The sequence below is a fragment of the Festucalex cinctus genome, chromosome 14 (assembly GCF_051991245.1).
Source record: "Festucalex cinctus isolate MCC-2025b chromosome 14, RoL_Fcin_1.0, whole genome shotgun sequence".
NCBI classification, from domain to species: domain Eukaryota; kingdom Metazoa; phylum Chordata; class Actinopteri; order Syngnathiformes; family Syngnathidae; genus Festucalex; species Festucalex cinctus.
Genome location: NC_135424.1, coordinates 18,789,725 through 18,812,148, shown reverse-complemented (window position 1 = coordinate 18,812,148; position 22,424 = coordinate 18,789,725). Strand labels below are relative to the sequence as shown.

General features: G+C 40.9%; 3 protein-coding genes across 3 annotated transcripts; all 3 read right to left on the bottom strand.

Moving 5' to 3' along the window:
- Positions 1–261: 261 nt before the first annotated feature.
- On the bottom strand, positions 262–9,449 carry vstm4a (V-set and transmembrane domain containing 4a). The gene is made up of 8 exons (XM_077495721.1): positions 9,318–9,449; positions 6,840–7,292; positions 2,552–2,605; positions 2,354–2,461; positions 2,233–2,266; positions 2,005–2,153; positions 1,529–1,593; positions 262–770 (listed from the first exon to the last, which is right to left on the bottom strand). Exons 1-8 carry the CDS (start codon positions 9,364–9,366, stop codon positions 618–620), a joined length of 1,065 nt encoding a protein of 354 aa, XP_077351847.1. The 5' UTR covers positions 9,367–9,449; the 3' UTR covers positions 262–617.
- Positions 9,450–11,186: 1,737 nt separating this feature from the next.
- LOC144001634 (uncharacterized) lies at positions 11,187–14,703 on the bottom strand. The gene is made up of 2 exons (XM_077496120.1): positions 13,217–14,703; positions 11,187–12,685 (listed from the first exon to the last, which is right to left on the bottom strand). The coding sequence occupies exons 1-2, from the start codon at positions 14,701–14,703 to the stop codon at positions 11,884–11,886; spliced, it is 2,289 nt and encodes a 762-aa protein (XP_077352246.1). The 3' UTR covers positions 11,187–11,883.
- A 2,942-nt stretch (positions 14,704–17,645) lies between these two features.
- LOC144001633 (cardiac-enriched FHL2-interacting protein-like) lies at positions 17,646–22,197 on the bottom strand. The gene is made up of 2 exons (XM_077496119.1): positions 20,339–22,197; positions 17,646–17,748 (listed from the first exon to the last, which is right to left on the bottom strand). Exons 1-2 carry the CDS (start codon positions 22,195–22,197, stop codon positions 17,646–17,648), a joined length of 1,962 nt encoding a protein of 653 aa, XP_077352245.1.
- Between the last annotated feature and the right edge of the window lie 227 nt (positions 22,198–22,424).

Below are 22,424 nucleotides of genomic sequence, written 5' to 3'. Positions count from 1 at the left end.
ATGGTGGGTACAGCCGAGTGCTTTTTGCTGCTTAAGTCATTCTCACAATGATGATGATGATTATTTATCACTATAATGCAATATTAATCACAATACCATGCATAGAACATATTATCATAAAGAAAGTCACCCTAATGAGGGTAAGCGGTGTGTATTGAAAATGAATGGTGATATGATTGTGACAAGAAAGTCACCTGATCAATTTAAAAATGTTTTTTTAGATGAAACAAATATTTTACATTGACATATTTATTGTTTATTAATGGGTTTTCACACTGTAAACTGTAGATGAATGTAAAAAGCTGAGGGTTGCAATGTAGAGGAAAAATAGCATTGACAAGATTTCTCTCCTGAGCACCCACTCAGCAATAACAGAGCATTCTTATGAACATCTGGCTCACAGACCAGAGATGCCGACAAAGCAAACAATAAAATAAGGCCCATCAAAAATGTCTGTGTTGGACTGGAACCAGGTGCTCGAAGACACGTAAACGCACATACAGCGGAAACAAATGGTAATTGTCAGATTGCATGTTCATAAATACGCTTCCTCACTCCGCAACCCAATCATGTCTTCCTCTCCGGGAGGTAAGCGGGTCCGGCTCAAGCTGCTGTGTTTACAGCTGCTTCTCCTGGAAGAGGATCTGAGCGTACACCGTGTCTGGGCTGGAGGGGTCGGGGTCGGGACTGGTCGTGGCCGAGGGTTCGACGGGTGGTCGGACCAACTCCAGCTCCGCGTATGTGAGGCTCTCCTCCTGACGTGCTCGAGGCTGGGATGAAGGATTGGAATTTAGCCACAAGTAAAGCTGCAATGTACTTTAATCCTGCCTACCCAATATTAGCAACATTGGTTGGTTAAAAAAAAAAAAAAAATCACCAAATTTCAATTTTTTTTGTGCTTCTACAGTAGATCTATAACTGACCTAAACCGCCACAAGATGGCACCAATCCCTCTCTTTTAGGGAATTAGTAATTGGTGTCAAGGAAGTATGTTAAAATGATAAAGTATAGTGCGACTGAGATTGGCGAGGAGCTAACCAGGTTGGCTAGTGCAAGTTCTGGATAGTCTTCACTAAATGTGGATTTTTTTTTTTGCTTTGCTAAATCTGCAGATTAAAAAAAAAACAAAAAAAAAACGTAGTCTGAAAAAAAAAAAGGGAGTCAAGAAGGGAATGCATTTTTTCGAGGACACCCCAATGGAAGTACTGTCGTTCATCACATTAAGAAAAAAAAATCACAAAAATGTAGTTTTCTTCTGTGCAAACTTACTTGATAGTTAAATTGTAGAAATAAAACCAGTGAAGCGCCCTAAATAAATAATTGTGTTTGAGAAGCAATAGCGATAAATATAATTATCAGGCTCATAACCGAATGAAGAGAGAGCAATAAACTCCTGTAGACAATCACACGGTCATGAGACAAATTCCCTCTTGCGTGTATTTCGGATGCAGCAATTTTATAAGCGCCTTTTTAAAATGATTAAATTAATTTGACGTTAGTTGAGGAGATGCTGAAGATGAAGACTTACAGTGGCAGACCTCTTTGGAACCTTTGACCTTTTGGGCTTCTGGGGTCTTTTGGAAGCTACGGGCACTGAAAAAAAATGTTGAACACTCAGGGTAAATAATTGTAAAAGTAAGTCATTTTGTTGGTGTAAGCTTTTTTTCTGTTCTACTGATGATGTTTTAACTTGAATTCAAGCTGTGGGACTTTCCCCAAATAAGAGTGTAAAGTTTCCTCCTCGGTGTTATTCACTAGTCTCACATTGTCTCCATGTTGTTTTCATGGTGCTGCAAATTGAATTATACTGCCTCTATAAACGATACCTTCATGTGCTATTATTTTAGCCTTCTCATTCAGTTTCCTGGCATCGCAGGGGGCTGGAGCCATAAGTCCTGCCTGTACTATTTGGAAAATGTGATGGAGACTTACAAGGTCCAAACGTTTTGTGAGCTGACCCGTAATCGTCCTGTAAAACAAATCAAACTGTCCTGATGTTTTTACCTGTAGGCGGTGTGGCTGGTGGTGGCTCCTCAGGCACTTTAGGGGGTTTTAACGCCACTTTTATATCATTTGCCTGCCCTCTGTATTTATTCTGTGCTCTTGGAGAGGAACTCGAACAACTGCTGGTGCTGGTTACTGTCTCTCCGGAGCTGCATGGAACACAGATGATGAAGCTCAAAACATCATGTCACGTCTTATTTCTTATTTATGAAGACGCATTGGTCATACCTGCTCTCTGGACACTTGACCAGTTGGTAACTTGCTGTGGACGAACAAAAAGATTGTGGTTCTATTAATCCATTATTTCATGTGAATTGCAGTGTTAGATGGTAAATAATATTGAAGTGACCTTTGAGCCTGTGTCTCCTGTAGAAGTACTGGAAGGTGAGCGTGAGAGTGAAGAGGAAGATGCAGAGCAAACCCAGCGAGCAGATCAGCACGGCGCACACATTCACGTCTAGTAAGACAAACGCATTGGAACAATAACATTAAAAACCAGCCATTAATGTTGGAGAAACAACATTAGTGCTAAGAGCTGGGGGAATACCTGATAACAGACGCCAAATTCCTTCACCACTATGAGCCTCCGGTGTAAAATGCACTGGAGAGAGGAGAAGAAAGAAAACAAAAAACATTTAAGGAGTAGAAACAGTCCAGACTAAGCATCTTTGTAAATTGCTGTTTTCTGAAGAAACTGACCAACTAGAGGCCAGACGGCCTCTGTGGTTTCCAGAAATATCACAAAAGGCTGAAATGGAGGGTGAGTGGTGCACAAACTACACCCCCCCCCCCCCCACCCACACACACACACACACATCATAAATGAATGAGGACGTTGCAGTATGTGTCAATGAATGATGTGGCGTGAACAGGCCAGGGGTATTTAGCAAAAGGTTGAGGAGAATGAATACAGGCTACGCACATAAATGACTTAACCTAAGCACCCCTTAATGACTTTTTAATATGTCTTTTAAATGCATACGCCGCATAAACTCATAAGATATATCAACTGTGATTGACTTGTCATATGTGAATATGGCGCTAATAAATGTCACAGGAGCAAAAAAAAAAGAAGTACATTGAGTCAAATTACACTTTCTGGCCATTTCATTTCGTATATCTGGAGAGCCAGTTTTGTATTTGTATAAAAACAGAACAAAGCCGCAAACATGGATAAATATGCCATTGTACCCTCTATTTTAAGTACAATATTCCAAATGATTGTATCCAACTTTGACACAATTTAGCATCACCCATCTGTCTAGGATGTGCGGTTTAGATTGGTCCTCATTTGGGCAATTCACTTGTTTGTGGAGTTTGTAAATCTATAGATAGAACCAGAATTTGCCGAAAGTGGCTGCTACAAACCAAACATGTTTTGACTTCTTGGTTAATTTCAATGCATGGGTCCTTGAGATTTTTTCACGAGTTATGTCATAATAGACCTGTCCAACCAATTTCAGTGAAACTATAGTGTTACATGACATCGGCTGGCGATCACACTCATGACATGATTCATAACCTAACCCCCCCCGCCTCCCCCCCCCCCCCCCCAAAAAAAAATATTTTTTTTTTACTGTTTTATTCCAACCATCCATCCATTTACTTGACCGCTTATTCCTCACAAGGGTCGCGGGGGGTGCTGGCGCCTATCTCAGCTGGCTCTGGGCAGTAGGCGGGGGACACCCTGGACTGGTTGCCAGCCAATCGCAGTACTGTTTTATTATTATTATTATTATTATTATTATTATTATTATTATTATTATTATTATTATTATGGTATTTATTTACATTTTTTCTCTTAAAATACAACTTTATTCTTTGGCTTTTGACTCACCATGACATTCAGTGTTGTTTCAGTGTTTTATGGGGTCTGCTGTATGTTGTGTTATTATTTTAGACTTAGACTTAGACTTGACTTTATTGATCCCTTTTTCGATGGCTCCCTCTGGGAAATTGTATTTATTATTATTATTATTATTATTATTATTATTATTATTATTATTATTATTATTATTATTATTATTATTATTATCTTTTCTTGATATTTATTTTATTTACTTATTCAACTACCTACTTCTTGTGTTATTAATTTATGATTATTTATCTTATTTACGTATTTACTTACCTACTTATATTTATTAATTAATTTATTTTGTTATTTAGTATTACCTGTCTTTATTGCATGACTAATTTTTACTCCGTATACAGCACTTTGCATGCAACGATTTTTTTTTTTTTTTTTTTTAAAGTACAGGTATAAAAATGATCAGCACAATTTAGCCCAAAAAAAAGAAAAAATCAATATAAAATTAGATATTACACACGGTTTAAATGTCCACAATACAGTGTGACAAAGAAAAGTGAACTGTTATATGCATTTCTATAAATTTCTGACGATATATATCAACACAGTGTAGGTTCAATGTTCACCCCCTCCATTTAATTAATTAATTAATTAATTAATAGCGGGAGCAAAATATGTTGGGCTTAGAACGTTGTCATTATTTGTTCATTTAGTAAGACTTCAAAAGAGTTATTCTTTTTGTTTTATTTTCTACCCATACATAGGAGACATCCCGACATATTAAAATAGTTATGCTAGACAGGAGCATATTATAAGATATGAAGTTAACAGCAAATGTTCATTGTTCCAATTTCAGCCTTTTCCCAGCAGAGGAGATCCCCTCACTTGAGTCAGATTTAGCGTTTTGATTTGTTTGCCCTTTTAATGTTGTTTTTCTGCTTCTGTGGCGTGCACATGTCAGAGATGCCTGTGGTCGTGTGGCTTCGTCAGTGGGGCACTGGCCTGAATGTAGGACAGGGCGTTGGCAGATGGCGTCGCCGTGCAAATGTTCTGAAAAAGTGCCTAAAAGTACGCGAGAGCTGCATCAGATTGTTGAGCTCTCGTGTCGTATAGAAGGACATTATTGCGGCTGCGTCAACCTCATCATTTGAGTTCAGCTTTGTTGTGGTTGTGGATTTGGGTGAGAAACTGAACAGAGCCTTCAAAACGCTGAAGTCATGCAATTTCGAGTTGGTGAACACGACCAGCTCAGCAATGAGCTACCTCTGCTCTCGCTCATTCACAGAGTGATATTGTTGCGTGTGGTTTGGCCATGTGAGCTCATTGTTTTTATATGGAAATACCACAGAAACGGGGTGACACACACAATATAGCCCTGTATTCGTTTTTCCGGTGTTTGCGTCTTTCTGTAACACGGTTTTCATGTGTGCAAGTACGTAGGGATGTCCTGGTATTCCAGACAATACATTTTCCATGGAATGACAGCAGAATTCCCCCACTTTTCCGTTCCAGTGACTCTTGGCAATGTGTTTGAGGGTTCTGTGTTTGACTTGACTTGCTTGCCAGAATCAACTAGTGATTAAATAGATGCTGATAACTGACGGTGCTTATAATCGAACCTGCTGGATTGGTTGACTTATGTGCAGTATGCGTGTGGAATGGAGACAATGGAAACTTTTTTTGATGAATGTTTGGCTTCTCACATTAATTATGAGAATGTGGCATTTTGCCGTAAAGGGGGCAGTTAATGACGTCATCCTTTGCATTAGGGCTGGGTGATCGTTTCAGTACGCTGAGAGTCACATAAAAAATATTATATTAGGAGAATTTTTGATTTCTGACATTAGATTTGAAGGCATATTAGATAAAAAGCTCTTACCTTATTTTTTTTTTAAGAATTGTTGACCAGTTTTGCTGTAACTGCTGCTATGGCAACACACTTAAAGGGATACTTCACTTATTTAGCCCATTATAGTAATAAAAAATTAAGAAAGTTTCCCAGAGGGAGAATCCCAAAGGGATCAATAAAGTCAAGTCTACGGCTAAGTCTATTTTGTCTATAATTAATTTGATACTTTCATTATTTTTCACGTACAATTAGTATCTTTAAAAACACATTTTGCAATTTGCTTTCGACTGAAAATGACATCACAAGGGCTCAGGTAACCAATCACAGCTCACCTGTTTTCTCGGTTTGGTCATGTGGCATTCACAAGCTGAGCTGTGATTGGTTACCTGAGCCCTTGTGATGTCATTTTCAGCAACAGCAAGTTTTTAAAGGTACTAATTGTACATGAAAAATAATGAAAAGATCAAATTTATTATAGGCAAATGTTTGACTGCCAAAAATGGCAAAATAACTAAAGTACCCCTTTAACTGTAATCTGTTCAAGTTACAAGCATACAGCTTCTCTTTTTTTCTGGACCTCAAGCTTCTGCTTGGTCCATTCATATTTATTTATTTTTTCTGGGATAGGCCACAATCGAGTCATTTTGGGGTTTGGCAAAATGGCGTTGTCAGAAGACACACCTATTCTCGGAAGTCCCGCCTCTCCACTTTTGAGCTTTGAGCCACAAAAACAGAAATGTAAAGCCTGGTACAATTTTTTACATCTTAACCGATTTGTAAAATGTGAGCGATTGCAAACGGCAAGGAAGTAATTGGTGAATGTGTTTCTGACTGTTCTTCTAGTGCAGGCTTCCGCAATTCTTGTCTTCGATTGCCGGAGCCCTGCAGGTTTTAGATGTTTCCGTCCTCCAACACACCTGATTCATATAATCAGCATGAGCAATGCAGGAGCAATGTAAGCTATGAAAGTGTGCTCCGAAGCAGCCTTCTCCCAGGGCCCGTTTGAAGGCTAGATTCCGATCTGAAGGCTAGATTCGAAGGCCACATGAATTTGGACGCCGGTGTGCAGTCATGTTGCATCATGTGGCCTTCAAATTTGGCCTTTGGAGGACCCAGCAGACAAATTTGGACCAGGCTCAACTTAAACTCACTCACGCAGAAGGCAATAGCTTTAGTTACCTGTCAGCCGTGTGGTGCTGCTACCGTTGGACGATGTCCTCCATATGGTCCTGTACTTTCTTATCTCGTGCACTCGACACGTGTAGAAGCCCTGGTCCGTCCCGCTCACGTTGAGAATCCTCAAACGGTACACCTCTCCCTCCATTTGCTCGTAAAGACGAAACTTGGGCTGTGGAAAGCGGCGGGTGTAGTTTCCGTACAGCTTGATTTTCTTGATGCCCATTTTGACGATGAGGAGCTGGGAGGACTCGGGGGCGGCGGGGGAAGGAGACGGGGGAGGCAAAGGAGGTGCGGGGGTGGGAGCGGCCAGAGGGGAGAAGAACCAGCGGAGGACGAGAGTGCTGCCGTTCCTCTTTCTCTGCGATACCAGGCAGGACAGTGTCAGGTTGTCCCTCTCGGTTGCCATGACAATGGGCCCCGGTATCACCGTTACATTCAGGGCATGGCATATTTCTGTTGACAAAATATATAGATAGTAAAGTAAGAGAAGTTCAACACAAGGTCTGGGCAAACGTGTGCACATTTGTAATTGGACAGATGTTAAATAGCTTATTTTAACAATAAAAGAATAGTTAATTATCGTGTTTTCATTGGCATTTTGAAATTAAAGTTTTAATGCATATTAATGCATATTATTATCATCTAAATAAAAATAACATAAAAATAATATAGATATAAAAATATATTTAAATAATAAAAATATAACAATAATAGTAAAATAATACAAATTAAATAATAGTGATTTATTATTATTATTATTATTATTATTATTAGTAGTAGTAGTAGTAGTAATAGTATTAGTATTAGTATTAATTATCTAAACAATAATAAGAATATAAACATAATATAAAATATATTAAAATATAAATGAATAAATACATAGTATAACAACAACAAAATATAAATAAAATAATAGTAATGTATTATTAGGGTTATTATTATTAAAATAATTCAATTAAATTTTCAAAATGTTTTATTGTATGTGGAAATAGAGGAACTTATGCCATTGTGTTTAATTACTTCAGTTATCATGCCTCAACTCAAAACATGGTAATAACACATTCCAGCCTCCCTGCGCCTCCATTATTATTATTTTTTTTAATGTAATAAGGAAAAATATAACCCTTTAATATTTTACTATATATATATATATGAAAAAAAATAAAGTTATAACAAAATTAAATAAGAAATATAAACCATCATGTGCAACATTTATGCAGCAATGCAATTCATTGTGCAGCTCCTTCTGGTATGTTCGGTAGGCAATATACATACATACATACATACATATAGAATTTTAGACACGAATGAAAAAGAATACGAAAAAGAAGCTTCTTATAATACTTTAAGTGTCTCAGTAAGATGCTGTTCTATTAGTCACTCTTCATCGAGGATAAAGAATATATGCCTAAAATTAGTATTATATCAACATGTTAATCCATCATTTCCCCCCAAATATCTATTATTAATTGGTTCTAATCCTGCCACTATCCATGCTAACCATTAGTTCGTTTGACGGTAAACTTCAACTGGGAGTGGCTTCCTCCCACATTCCACAAACATGCATGTTAGGTTCACAGATGACTCCAAATTGTCTATGGGTGTAAATGTGAGTTTGAGAGCTTGTTTTTGTCATGTCATACGCCGTGAACCAGGAAGTAGGACTTACAAACACAAATAGGGTGCTCCATGATATATTTTCGTGTCGTGTGCTTGTTTGTTTGTTAGGCCTTCTCCTGCCATCACTTATGCAGCATGTTTGATTTTCTGCCAGCTCAACATAATGGTGGCGTTTTGTTTACATTCATACTCACAGCGGCTGCACAGATTCACATGGCTCCATCTCAAGCGATCATGTTTTTCTATCATTAGACAGGGAAATTCAGCCCCATCCTAACCCTAAACGCTTCCCCGGTGTGCTCCTGTTTGGCTTCCCTGCAGGTAGTGATGTTTTGTACTGCAGCCAGCTGGGATAGCTCACTTCTGCTAGAGACAAGGAGTCTGGACACAAGATGTGTGATCCAAAAAAAAAAAAAAAAAAAAAAAGGAAAAAGGAATCTGCTGGTGGGAAGCAGTATGGTAAGCCCAAAACAGGCTTAAAAAGAGAAGAAGGCAACAAGATAACGTGGACCAGATGCCATCCAGTGTTGCTTTGGTTAGTTTGGGAATCTCCCCGAGTGTCAACAAAGTAGATTCTTACAAACTTAATACTATTGGTGACAGTGTTGTATCTAGAGTACTTTATAAAGGTTTTCTCTCAAGTCACTTGTCAGAAGTGTGACAATGAAAACTTTCGACTTGAGTGTATTGCTGTTTTTCTTTCTTCTTCTGTCTTAAAGTTAAAAAAAAAAAAAAGCGTAACCTATAATTTTAGGTTTTATGTCATATGCCTCTTTAGACATATTTTCTGCACTAGTTGCATGCATGCACACATTAACTGGCCCTGCCGTGTTATTGCAGTAAACAAGTCAATCCTACCTGTGAGCAGAGCTTTAGTCAGGACCAGCAGCACTACAGAGATGTACATTGTCCTCGCTGAGTGAATCCATAAACCCAGAGCACTGCAGCACGCTTAAACAAGCGGAGCACGACTGCGCGACCCACCACAGCCTTTGGCCACTAACTCTTCCCTTCTTTCTTTTTCTTCTTTTCGCAGTAATATGAAACACTAGTTGCTCTGTTCCCACTTAGGAACTCCCACTCGTTCTCCCAGTAGTCTCTCACATTCTCTCTCTCTCTGTCTCTCTCTCTCTCGATGTCTGTGTCCTGCTAAACGTAGGAAATGTCATTTCCTGAGTTCCTGCGAAGCGTCTTGGGCCAAGGCCCTAAACCCCACAAGCCCAGTTGTTCTGGTCCACTCTGGTGGTTTGGTGCAAGGCCACGTGTCTATCGCAACGCGTGTCATTTTTAGAAGCGTTTACCATAGAATGCTGAATGTGCATTTCCATCAGCCGCAATTACTTGTCTACTTATGCTGACAGTCCGATATGTTGACTTTTGTGTTTTTGTTTCATGCATGTGGTAACGATGCATTTGTGCGTGGTGGGACTTCTCTCCCGTCTGGCTGCTGGAAAGAGTGGCACGGGCTTGTCTCTGGCTGGCTGCGGTTGACAGACGCTCCCCAGCGGAATGAGGCCTGCTGCTTTATTGGGCGGCCTGAGTTGCTGAGGCTGGTGCTTCTACTTGTGCTTCCAATGCCGCCAAAACCAAATGGAATGACACAACGTTAACTCTATGCCAGAGGTTCTTAACCTTGTTGGAGGTAATGAACTCCACCAGTTTCCTATGTGCATTCACCGAACCTTTCTTTATTGACAAATAAAATGTGATGTTTTTTTTCCACCCTTCAAATTCAAGACAGGTATATATAGGGTTTACTGGTAAACAAAATGAACAGGGAGAGTAGCCTATTCATTTAATCTAGCTCTCTTCACCTTGAATTCAAAAAGTGTTGTGTTCATGTATTCCTCATTGCCATCCATCTTAAACAATTGTTCTTTTAGATAGATCGCAAAGTTTTTGTGTTGGTTTTGAACTGCTCCAGATGATGGTTTTAGCAAATCTTGCAGTTTTTTTTGTTTTTTTGTTTTTTTAATCCTATTGATGGTTTCTATAATTGTGACATGGAGGTGGATTAAGTCGGAGGTCGTCCGACATTTTCTATACCTTTTAGTCATAGGTGAGATGGTGACAGAAACATTCCGAAGAATATGCCTCCAAAGTAGCACAATTACAGTTTCACAGGCCTCATACATTATGTTACCACACCGGCATGTTTTATTAGTTTTACATTTTACAATTAACAGAGGTTAACTTTTTACACTCGTATAACTGTTAAAAAATGTTTAAAACGTTACAAATATGGTTTCTTGTAGTACAGACTTTATGGTGGCAACAGTTTAATCTTGGAGGTCAAATGGTGTTTGATCTAGAGGTTCCACTTTATCTGTGGATTGCTGTGATATGATGTGATTGATCTGTTAACAAGTGTCGTCTTCAATTTAATACTTTCTTTGGCATTTTGCTTAAGCAACAGTGTCTTATTATTCACACATGAATTCTGAGAGAATTGCACTTTCTTTTGTAATTATTTATTTATTCATTTATTTATTTATTTATTTTTTAAGACACATAATATGCTACAAATTTCAAAACAATTAACTACCGCTCAAGGAATGTGGAGCCCACTTGGGGTCACTATCAGTGTTCATTTGTATCTGAATTTGTCAGTCTAGGGAAATCAAAGAAAATAGATTTTTATTCTGTCATTAGATCCCACTGGCATCGTGGGCAAAGATTCAAGCATTTGGTTCAGTTCCATGCAGAAATAAAATGACAAGACGAATATGCTGCAAAATCTTTCTTTTGTTTATTAACTCTCGTAGGACCTATCGATGCACTCTAAACAGCCCTTCATAATTGTTGTACGCACTCAGCAGAAAAGATGTTTAATTTCAGTCATTCAGACCCAGGGAACATTTCAAGAGTCAAAACAGGTAACAGTAATATCTTCTTATTGCATTTACTGTGTTTTCAAGTCACAAAATGAAATCTGCAGCAGTCAGGTGATTCCTGAAACCTGGCTGAGCAGTTATTCTGTTGAGTCAAGTGTATTTTTAGTACATGTCACACTGCTTTGTTTCACAGCAAAACACAACATCCAGCATTAAATACCGACTTCTGTATGACACTTTACAACAGCTTCATATAGTGCTTAATCATTAAATGGTGTATCAGCAGAACCTTCACTGGCATTATGGCATTACAAGACATGCATCACAAAAGCAAAAGTTGTGCTCTGACAGTGTTTACATAAGAGAGATGCTTTAGTATCTCACATTCATAAAGGGCAATGGAATGGTGAACTCTGTAGCACAAGTGTTAGCCCAATAAATCTAAGCATGAGCAATGTAATTTCATCGGGACAAACTAAAAATATACAGACTTTTTTTCACATGAAAAACATCACTGTATTGCATTGTTTACACTGATATTTACTACAATAACAAAGTGATTTTTTTTTTTTTTTCATTTTCCCCAAACCTCACCATTCGGTCATCTCCATAAAGTCATCCAGTTCACTCATAGATATTATATCACATGGCCGACACCTTGAGTGGTCTGAATTTTCATTTTCACAACGGCTTCCTTCAAGCTGGTTGTTTGTGTTGCACTCTGGGAAGGACTCGTGTGTGCTGTAAACAGTGTTTTGTGATTTGTTTGTCTCATTTACTGTATCCATGTAAGGTGTTTGCTCGGGGCTGAAATGTTGACCTTCAGATTTCTGGCCAATTTCACTGGATTGATTTGTGTTACAGTTGTTTTTGAAATACAGTTCCTCCTGGACTGAAATTCTTGAGGGTGGCGTTTGGGAAGGCATAGAGGAGAGACCTTTGTAAACTTGTGGATAAGCTTGATAGCCTTTATAAAGTGTGAAAGGCTTCTCAGCTGGAGAATTATGAGAGAGAAGCTCGTGTTGCTGGAGCTGTAGTTGGGGTTGTAAATTCAGCTGAGGAAACAGTGGCTGAGTCAGCACAGGCTGGACATGAGGTTGAAAGATGTTCTGGCCAGACTCACGGACATTGAGCTGAACATATGTTCCCGTCTCTGGATCAAAGAAAGTCTTCATTTTCACCTCGATAGGTGCATCTACAAGAAAATATTGTCCGGAGCCAAGGTCTTGCAACACCTTGCGCTGGGTCAGTGGATAGGACTGGGGATAGCTTGACTCTACATGGTACTGTGTCACTGGAGCTGGGTGGGTAGCATAATGGACAATGGGAGAAGAAGGAACATGTTGAACTGTCTTTGGAGCAACAGGGCGGGTAATCTGGGCAGAAGCATGAGGGGAGGACACTGGGAGTGAGATAGGTGCAGTGACATGAGGGGTGGCAACTGGATGAGAGACAAGGGCAGGGATGTAAGGGAAGGCAACTGGATTGGCTACAGAAGCAGTGACATGAAGAGCTACGGGTAGATGGGTTACAGGTGCAAGGACATGAGGGGAGGCAGCTGATTGGTTCACAGGTGCTGTGGTATGAGGAGTTGTGGCTGGCTGGGGTGAAGGGGCAGGGATGTGAGGGGAGGCAACTACGTGCATTATCGATGCAGTGGAATGAGGTGAGGCAAAATTATGTGATGTAAGTGAAGTTACATGAGGGGAGGCAGCATGTAGGGACACGGGGGTGGTGGCATGAGCAAAGGTAGCTGAATGCAGTCGAGGTGTAATGGATTGAGGTGAGGAAATTGAATGTGATACAGGTGCAGTGACAGATGGGGAGATGGGTGTGGCGGCATGAGCACTGGTGATTGGGTGGAGTACAGATTTAGGGGAAGGAGAAGCAACTGGGTGCGACATGGATGGAGTGTATTGAGGGTATGATACAGGTGCAGTGACATGAGGGGAGGTGACAGGGAGGGAGACAGGGACCGTGGCATGAGGGGAGGCATGGAAAGTGAGGCGTGAGTGCAGGCTTTCTGTTTGTGTAGAGGGTAAGCTAGGCCCAAAGGTCGGTGCATGGGTGAGGGAGACAGGAGGGGCAAAATGCGGAGAAGCCACGGCATGGCGGTTTGAAGACAGTACCTCGGTGGAGGCAGAAGCAGGCCTGCTGGAGGGTTCCTGTTGTGGGTTCTCTGCAGGGTTGCTTGTTGCACTTTGTGTCACCTCTTTCCTTACCCTACGAGTAGTGAGTCTTTGGGCCCTGCGCAAGGCTTTGTCACTCTTTGGGGGAACCGCTGGAGGTTTTCCCAAACGGGACATATCACTGCTAAAACTGCAGGCTGATACCGGCCTGTCATAATCATACAGCCCTCTTAAATCTGCTATGTCAGCAGCACTGGTGGAAAAGCTCTGCACATCCTCGGACATGTTACTGATGACCGATCGAGAGTCGTCCTCATCCAGAGCAATGCTTCTCCTGGAGAAGGGCCTGTGATGTGGGAGAGGAGCTGAGTATTCTTGGGATGAAGATGCAGGCTGAGAGACAGAAGATTCATTAATAGGAGTAAGTCGGTTTAATCCTAGGACTATGTCAGGATTGATGGGAGTTCCAGTGTTACGCCTTATCTCCTGTTCATCCTCTCTTCTCTCTGATCTCCCTTCAATCGGTGATCTCACTCTGGGCTCTTCTGCAAAGTTCTTATGAAAGCGTGGTTTAACTGATTTAGTGAAAGAAGAACCTTTGGTGTTATCCTTCACTCTGAACATCAAGGGTTTGCCTCCAAGAGCAGGGGAGGAAGTATTGGAGCGTGGAAGGGAAGGAGCAGGAGATGGTGGAGCATGTGGCCTGTGTGACCTTCTGTGTGAAACTGAGTCTTCGGCGGGCACAGATGAATGTTTTTTTTGTTGGAGGGATAGCGGGGAAAGTGCCTGTCTTTCTTTGGTTTTCTTATCTGTAGAGGTGATGGTGTAGTACTGAAGAGCATCCATTAAGAGTGCTGTACGTTTCTGCTCCTCACTGGTTGACGCTTTCTCTCTTTGAGCTGTTAAATGTTCTTCCCTCTTAGCCGCACCATCATTGTCTCTTATCAGCTCTTCAGGTGCAATCACCCACTCACCTTTGGCCAGCTGCTCCTCTTTTAGTTTTGCACTAATGTTTGGCTTCTCAGCAGCACCAGTTGTCTCTTTGTTCTCACGTGCCATCGGTTCGGCCTTCTTAAGCTTTTCTCTCCTCTGTGCATCTCTCTGGCGCTCTTGAATCTTTTTGATCCTAGTCTCTTCCGCAAGTCTCCTCTCCTCAATCCTTTTGGCTAGACGTTGCTCCTCCATGAGCAGAGCTCTTATCTGCTCTTCCTCTTGAGCAGTTCTCTCTCCCAGTCTTTGTTCCAGTCTGTTCCTCTCTCCAACTGATATGCTTCCTTCCATTTCCTCTTGGGTTTTTAGTGCCTTTCCTTCTTTTTCAAATCTTCTTTCATCCTTTATTGCATTTGTTCTCCTGCTCTCTATTTGTTTTCCCTTTCTTTCCTCCTCCATCCTTTGTGCTGTTTCTTTGAGTTTTTCCCACCGTGCTGCTTCTCTTTGTGCACGTTTTCTCTCTTCTGATATGAAAGCTCTCCTCTCCTCTAGCTTAGCTTTTATGTCTTCTGCGATTGTGTCTTCCCTTCTCTTGGAAGCTCCTTCTTCTTGCTGTTGTTTTGCACTCTCTTGTTTGGCTTTTGTCTCTTCTTGATAAGTCTCAAGGTTTTCTCTTGATTTTTCTATTTTTCTTTCTCCTGTTGTGTCTTTATTTACAACATTTCTTATTGATGAAGCACCATTTTGATAAATTGGCTCCACAGTGGGTTTTGTGGAAGAGTCATTATCCCTGAGCACCAAAGTATTAATTGAGGTCAATGCTGACAATTTTCCATTTGGATTTGGAGTATCAAGTTGGTTTTGTTGTTGTGACTGAGGACTTTCTCTTGGTTTAATAATTGAGGCAGATGGTATTGGTGCTTGCATATGATTAGTGCTTTGTTGACCAACTATTTGTCCATCAACCTTAGGGACCTCTTCTCTGACCTCATTTTTAACTTGAGCTTTAGGATTTTTTCTGTGTGTGAGCTTTTGTAGCTGTTTTTGAAAAACTCCCTCATGGTCTTTGGCATCAGAAATTGTTTTCTCTCGTCGATCCTTCTCTCCCAGTTTGAACATCCCTGTCCGCTGATGCTCTTTCTCAGTTATGGGAAACACAACGGGTTTGGGCTCTTTGTGGATTTTGGTGTTGATCTCTGTCTTTTTTGGCACACTTCTGTCTTTCACAGAGTGCTCTTGTGGGTCAGCAGTGAACACTGGGCGTCTGCTATGACGTGACTGTATCAGTGGAAAGAATCCTTCTTTTTTGTGTGGAGGGAATTCCTGAATTGTGTTTTCTCTGTCTTCTGCAACAATGACTTTTAATCTGGCATAGTCTGCAAGGGCTGATATCTCAGGAATTGTAGACACCCTGTCCTTTGGTTTTGATTTAATTTCTGTCTCCTCCCTTGTTGGCTGTGAATTTCTTGAGTTATGTCTTTCCCTTGCTGATAAACGTGATCTAAACTCTGGCTGCTGTTTTCTCACATCCACCGTTTGGGCAGACGCAATCTTTTCACAGTTTTGTAATTCTGAATGAAGATCACTTTGTGAGTTCTTATCTGTTACACCCCTTGTGTGTTTTCGTGTGCTCTCATTTTTAACACTTATTGGGGAAGATACTGATTTATTCTGATCTGATGGTTGGTTGGAATGTTCCATCACCTTGGAAACACCTGAGACATCGCTGTGTCTGTTATTTCTAAATGGTGCTTCAGGTGTCCCTTGAACTTGGAAGTAGTCTCCCTCGCTGGCTTGTATATTTGATATTTGCGTCTGTGCTATGTCGGTCCCCCTGTCTTCTCTTGTTGTATTTATGCTATTGTGTTGATTTATAGTTTTCATTGAGTCAGCCAATTTTCTTACACTTTTCAATACATCTTGTACACTCAATGTGTCTTCAAACTTATCTTTCTTCTGCTCCTCACAGCCTTTTGAAGCAGGATGTTTAGTTTTATTATTTTTGATTGATGTGCCCTTGTTTTCACCCACACTAGATGAATCTTCATGTTGATGTTCCTCAACAGCAGCCACATCAGAGCATGTTGTGCTCTGATGTTTCTCCACACTGTCAATCTTTATTGCTGCTGGTAAAACTGTGATGACAATGTTGTCTATGTGAACATCTTCCAGCTGATTCATTATTCCCAAGTTTGACTCTTTGTGTTTTGAAGATGCCTTCATGCTTTCAATCTCAATTAATTGGAGGGTGTCACTGTCAGTTCTATTTTCTTCCAATAGGGGTGTACTCTTATCCTCTATGCCACAGTTTTTAGATGGATTTAGGGCAGGTGCCACATCCTCTTCCAAGGATGGTGTGACAGATTGAGTTTCAGCAATATCCTTATCGGAGTTGAGTTCTGAGTTTATTACGTTGTCTGTAACTTGGTTTAATTGTGGATTAATTTCTTTAGTTTGAATTTCCTCTTGATCTTTGTAGCAGTTATTTGCTGGGTCGAAGGTTTCAAATGTGCATCCTGCCATTCCTAATGTTGTGTCCTGTTTATAGTGAAGGAGTTGAATTTCGGCCGGTGCTTTATTTATAGAACTTAAATTGAGTGTGGGGGTCACATCTTTTCCAGGCATGGGTCTTTTGACTTGTATTTTGCTTTGGGGTCCTGCATTGATATTAGAGTACTGCTGCAAGGGAGAGGCCATTTTTTCTGTCACGTTCTCAATGACGGTTATGTCTGTGGTTTCCTCCTGATGAGTATTCATACCAACTTTAATTGGAGTTTCCTTTTGTGTAGGATGAGTTTCCTTTACGTGTGTTGTGTTTATATGTATCAAACATTCACTCTTCTTGCTCATTTCTGTACTTGCGTTGAAGAAAGATGTGTCAGGCTCAGCACTACTTTCTTTGCTCTCCTCAGTATTCAACACTTTGTGATCATCCTTCACTTTTTCAGTCACAATTATTCCCATAATTTGCAAACTGTCCTCTGCCACAGAACTCTTAGTTTGCCCAAAGACAAAGTCATGGTGAACTACTCCCTGTTTGCTTGCAGCTTGTGGTAACTTCATTTTGTCACCAGGTCCATCAGATTTGTGCACAAGCGATTCCAGTTCTAGTTTTTCAGAGTTTTCATCAGGCTTTACTACTGTTTTTTCTTTGCTATAGTTTGATTCCTGATCGTTATTTTGTATTGGTGACCCGATTTCGTTGTGGTCGGCTTGATGCTCTGTGCTCACAGAATAACCTGGTGTCATTTTCATCTCTGTGGGTGCAACTTCTGGTGTAGGGTCATCACTCTTCATGGGTTCTGTAGGAAGTTCTTTCTGTAGTTGACTGACAGATTGATTGCTTTCTCCTTCAGAGCTGGGAGGTGCCTTCTCCTCTGTTTCTGATGATCCCGTCTGATGTTTAGTGGTAGTATTACTGGTTATTGAGATTCCATGGCCTCTGAGCATCTCGTATGATGGAGGTTTCTGCTTTAAGTGAAGATTCTGACTGGCTGTTAGTGGTTTGGTGGCTGTTTTAGATATGAAGACCTCTCGTAAAGCAAAACCTTCCATCAGTGCTGAAATCTCTTTTTCAGCATGAGCTTTTATTTTGGAAGTAAGAATCTCCTGTTTTGTCTGAGCTTTCTCTTTATGAGGTACTGCTTTCAGGCGCTCTGATTTGTGTTTTCTTTCAGGATTTCGAACAGACTCTGAATTTGTCTGTTGTGAAATAGCAGGATGAGAGTCAGGATAAGATGTTTCCAATTTTTTTAATTTGTCTTCCTTTCCAGTATCAGAAACTGTGTCACCAGTTGCTCTTATGTCTCCACAATAAGATAAATTGTCGTCCTGAGATAATTTGAATTCTTTGGATGACTCGCTGTAGATATAAAGACTCTCATTTCTTTTATTAGAGATGAATTTCTCCTTATTATTGGTTTCACCACTGACTGTGGGATAGTCACCGTTTGATTTGTTGGTATTCACTTCTGCAATATCAAGTGACACAGATGATGGAGTTACATCGCCATCTTTTGAAGAAATGTTTGCCCCTGATGTCATTTGGTGTGAAAGTGAATTAGTAAAGCCATATTTCTCTCTCAGACTTTGATAATAATCAGTCCCATGGTCGTCTTGATTTGTATTAGATGCTATTTTAGCAGCTGAATTGTCCTTGTGTTGCTGTGCTTGTTCTGTCTGTTTGGCCGTCACCTCTACAGAAGCATCTTTGTTTGCAGCAAGTTCCTCCTTAGTGATAATTGTACATCTGACTTTATCCTTTTGCTCCCCATTCATTTTCTCCTTTATCTTTGCTAGCTCTACTTTAGCTTTGGCTAACTCCAGTTTTACACGGTCAACTTTATTGGGCTCACTCTTGACGTGATGCTGCATTGTTAGGATGTCTGTGGGCTTTGATGATCTTTGCTTTATATGTTGGTGTTTTACAAGTACTACTTTAGCTAACTCCATGTTGGTTAGCTCCATCTTAGCCAATTCTGCTTTTCTGGCAACAGAATTTGTCTCTCTGGCATCATGTATCTCTTCTTTAGGTTGAGCGTTGATTTGCAATTCTTTCTCAGCTTCCTTTTCATTCTGCTTGTCATTTCCACTGCCCACTTCCATTGTGCTAGTGTGTTCTGTTTTAGCTTGTAGTTGAGCTTTTTCCTTGCTGACTTGCTTTGCTATGGTTTCATCTCTTTTACCATTTTTTGCTCTGACTTCCGCTGACATTTTCTGTTCGCCTTCTTCTTGAATTCTATGTGTTTTTTCCTCAACCTCATTAAGTATAATGTTTTCTTTTTGAAATGGTTGAGTTTTAACGGACACTAATGGTCTCTGTTTGATCTTAAGTTCCTCCAAGTCAACTTGGTCTGCTTGGACTCGTTCAATCTGCACACTTCTCATCTGTTGAGCTTGTACTTTTACGTCGTTGATTTCTTCCTTACCATCTCTAACTTGAGTTGGAGCGCTTGTTGGTTTCTCATAATTACAGTCTTTTTGTTTTCCTTTCATCTCCTCTTTTCTTGATTCTTTTGCTTCATTTTGTTCCGATTTGACCTTGTTTGCTGTCTTTTCTGGTTGCGCCAGTTCTGCTTCAACTGAACCAGTCTGCCATAAAGCAGACTTGTCTTCGGGACGCTCCCCATGAGCCCACTGATGAATTTTAGACTGCTCTGTTTGTCTCTGCTCTGATTGTATTTGCTTTGATGTATTTTGTACAGCCTTGACCTCAACCAATTGACCGTCCTTTACTTGGTGGACCCTTTCTGTCCTCTCATGGTTTTGGCTATTTGATGAGTTTTGTCTCTCAGCTGATTTTGGTTGTTCTTCATTTAATGTTTGTGCACGTACTTTTATCTGACTTGTTTCTTGATTTTGCATAATTTTGTCAGTTTCTTTATTTCCATTTCCATTATTGTTCTGTTGTAAATAGCGCCCTAGCCTGTCTTTTTCACAAGATTCTGGGTTTTTTGTAGCCGTACTACACTGTGGCGTCCCTTTGGCTTCTTTATTTATGTCCTGATGACTCTCTCTTCCGCGGTCATCTCTTGGTGATGTGATCCGCTTTACGGTGTTAGCTTGTAGGTTCCCCTGATCATTTTGATATTTTTCTTTGAAAGGTGAGATGTCTTGTTTCCATGGAACTACAACTGCTTTCAGAGCCAATTGATTTGAATTTGGGTTATGTGGAGGTGTCCACATTTCCTTTGAAACATTGCTATAATTGTGTTTGTTCTGATTTACTTGAACCACCTCAGTGGAAAGCCTCACCTCGGGTTCTTTCAAATGGGCACGTTCCATTGGTAAGCAGTCTCTTATTTGACTGTTTTCACCCATTTGCCAGTTCACACCTGTAGTGTTAAAAGATGATTTCTGTGTTTGTACCTCCCCTCCCACCTGAATGCCAGCCACCTCCTGCTTAAATGGAGAAAATAATGGCCCGTCTTCATTGAAATTCTTACCATTAGTCAAATGTTTGCCGGTGTAATTTTCACGTATGTACCCAAACTGATGGACTGTCTCATCTTGTCTCTGAGCTGTCTTGTAGTCTATAACTTGCCTTGTATTGGGCTGAGAATTCATTCCAGGAGAAAAAAGTCTGGGGCTATGATCGGGTTTAACATATTGATGAGAGGCTCCATCAATCCAACTGGATTCCTGAATGTCTGCCTGTAGACACTCAGGTATATCAATCACAATGTCTTTAGATTCCCATAAAGGAGGTTCTCTGCTTTTTTCTGTTGTCTCACAGCCTTTAAATTTGGCAGGACTGTATGTACTTTTCACTCTCTTTCTGTTGTCTTTGAGATTGAAGAGCAGGCTGCTAGCTCTGGATTTATAGCTTGACATCCTTACATCAGGTGTGCCCCCTCTGCTTTCGGCACGCACTGGCGGATGTTCTACAATTTGGGGAGAACCTGCATTCTCTCTACTTTCTGGTGGCTTGGCTTGTGACATAGGAAGTAGTGGCAAAAGCAGCTGGCCATCATTGGAGGGAGTAATTACTCCATGTCTGTTAGCGGTCTTCTCTGGATTGTTGTTTTGCTCTGTCATAATTTTAATCTGTTGGTGGAGGGCCTCAACAGAGTTTAGGGTTTCCGGAGCATAATATGACATCTCCACAGTGGGCGATGCCGTTGATGGCCGATGGGGTGGAAGTCTGTCTGTTCCAAGACTCTGTGTCCTAATCCTTTGAGGATAATGTACCGCCTGCTCAGACTCGCAGCGTTTCTCCAGTGCACATGCTTTCTGCAACCTGGTGGATGTTGAAATGGATTGTAAAGACGGGTTGGGAGCCACAGGGGTTAACCTAGTCCTGTGGTGCCTTCCACTCCTCTCTTGAAACATTGAGGAACCGTTCATTTGGGATTCCAGTGAAAGCTCCTTGTACATGGGTGTTTGGCCCCACTTGGGAAACTCTGAGCATTGCATATACCTTGAGACTTCTCCTTGTTGGAACCTGTTATGGTCTCGCCATACTCTGAAGGGACTAAATTCGCTGTGTATAAAGAAGTTGGTATCACAGTCGAGTTGTGTCATCATATGTTGGTTATTGTAGGTTAATCCCATAAAAGAAGATGCAGCATTCATGTGAGACACTGCAGCTGCCTCACTAGAGTAAAGGTTGTTGTCCTGGGATGAGAACTGGCCAACCATGGAGAACTGACCATTTGTAAAATTTTGCTGATAAGGTGAAGGCATGTTCATCAAGTCTGGTCTATTCCAGCGTGCCTCTTCATTCCACTCTCGGAGTTGATCCTCCATAACTGCTCCATCCTCAGTGTTAAATGCTCTGATCAGTGAAGAAACTCTGGAACGGCTTCTTCGATGCTGCAAACTCAAATCGGTAGCTCCATTGCTAAAATAGCTAAATGGGTCTTCTTCAAGAGATCTGTCCTCCGGGGTCATTTCCATTAAGGAGTGTTGGAATGTGGCAGAAACCCTCCCTTGTGTCCCATCTCCATAAACATCCCATTGTGGATTTCTGTTCATCTCTGCCCCATACATTCCGTCATGGATCCAATCCTGTTCATACTGCTGCACCATCAGGCTGAAGCTCTCATGTGCTGCTCTTTTAAGCTCCTCCCTGTCACCATTCTCTTTTTCCAATCCACTCTTATTGAAGGCCTGCTGTCTGTCCCTCTGGATGCAAGGTGAGGATGGACCCAGATCTGAGTCATTATAAATGGCCTCTTCTCCAATGCAGAGACTCCTGAAGGCTTTGTCTGTGAGACTACGGACTTCACGGTCAGTCTCGTCCAGAAAGGATCCACTGCTTGAGGTGTCACTAAAGCCTCCGTCGCTGTGCTTCCGATGTCCACCATTCTTCCGGTTCGAGCGACGTTTTTCCAGCGACGTCATGATGCGGGCTCGCCAACAGTGAGCTTAGTCAGTCACTCAAACCGTCACCTCAGAAACTGAAGCAATTCTTCATTGTAGATCTTAAGAACCCTGACTTCAGGGTCCAAGCTACTAAGGAGCCGTGCATCTCAGTTGTCCTTCACCCAAATAAATCCTGGGAATTCCCTACAAAACACGAGAAGTTGTAATTACCATTTTATCATCCTTAGATCATGTTTTAATTAAGT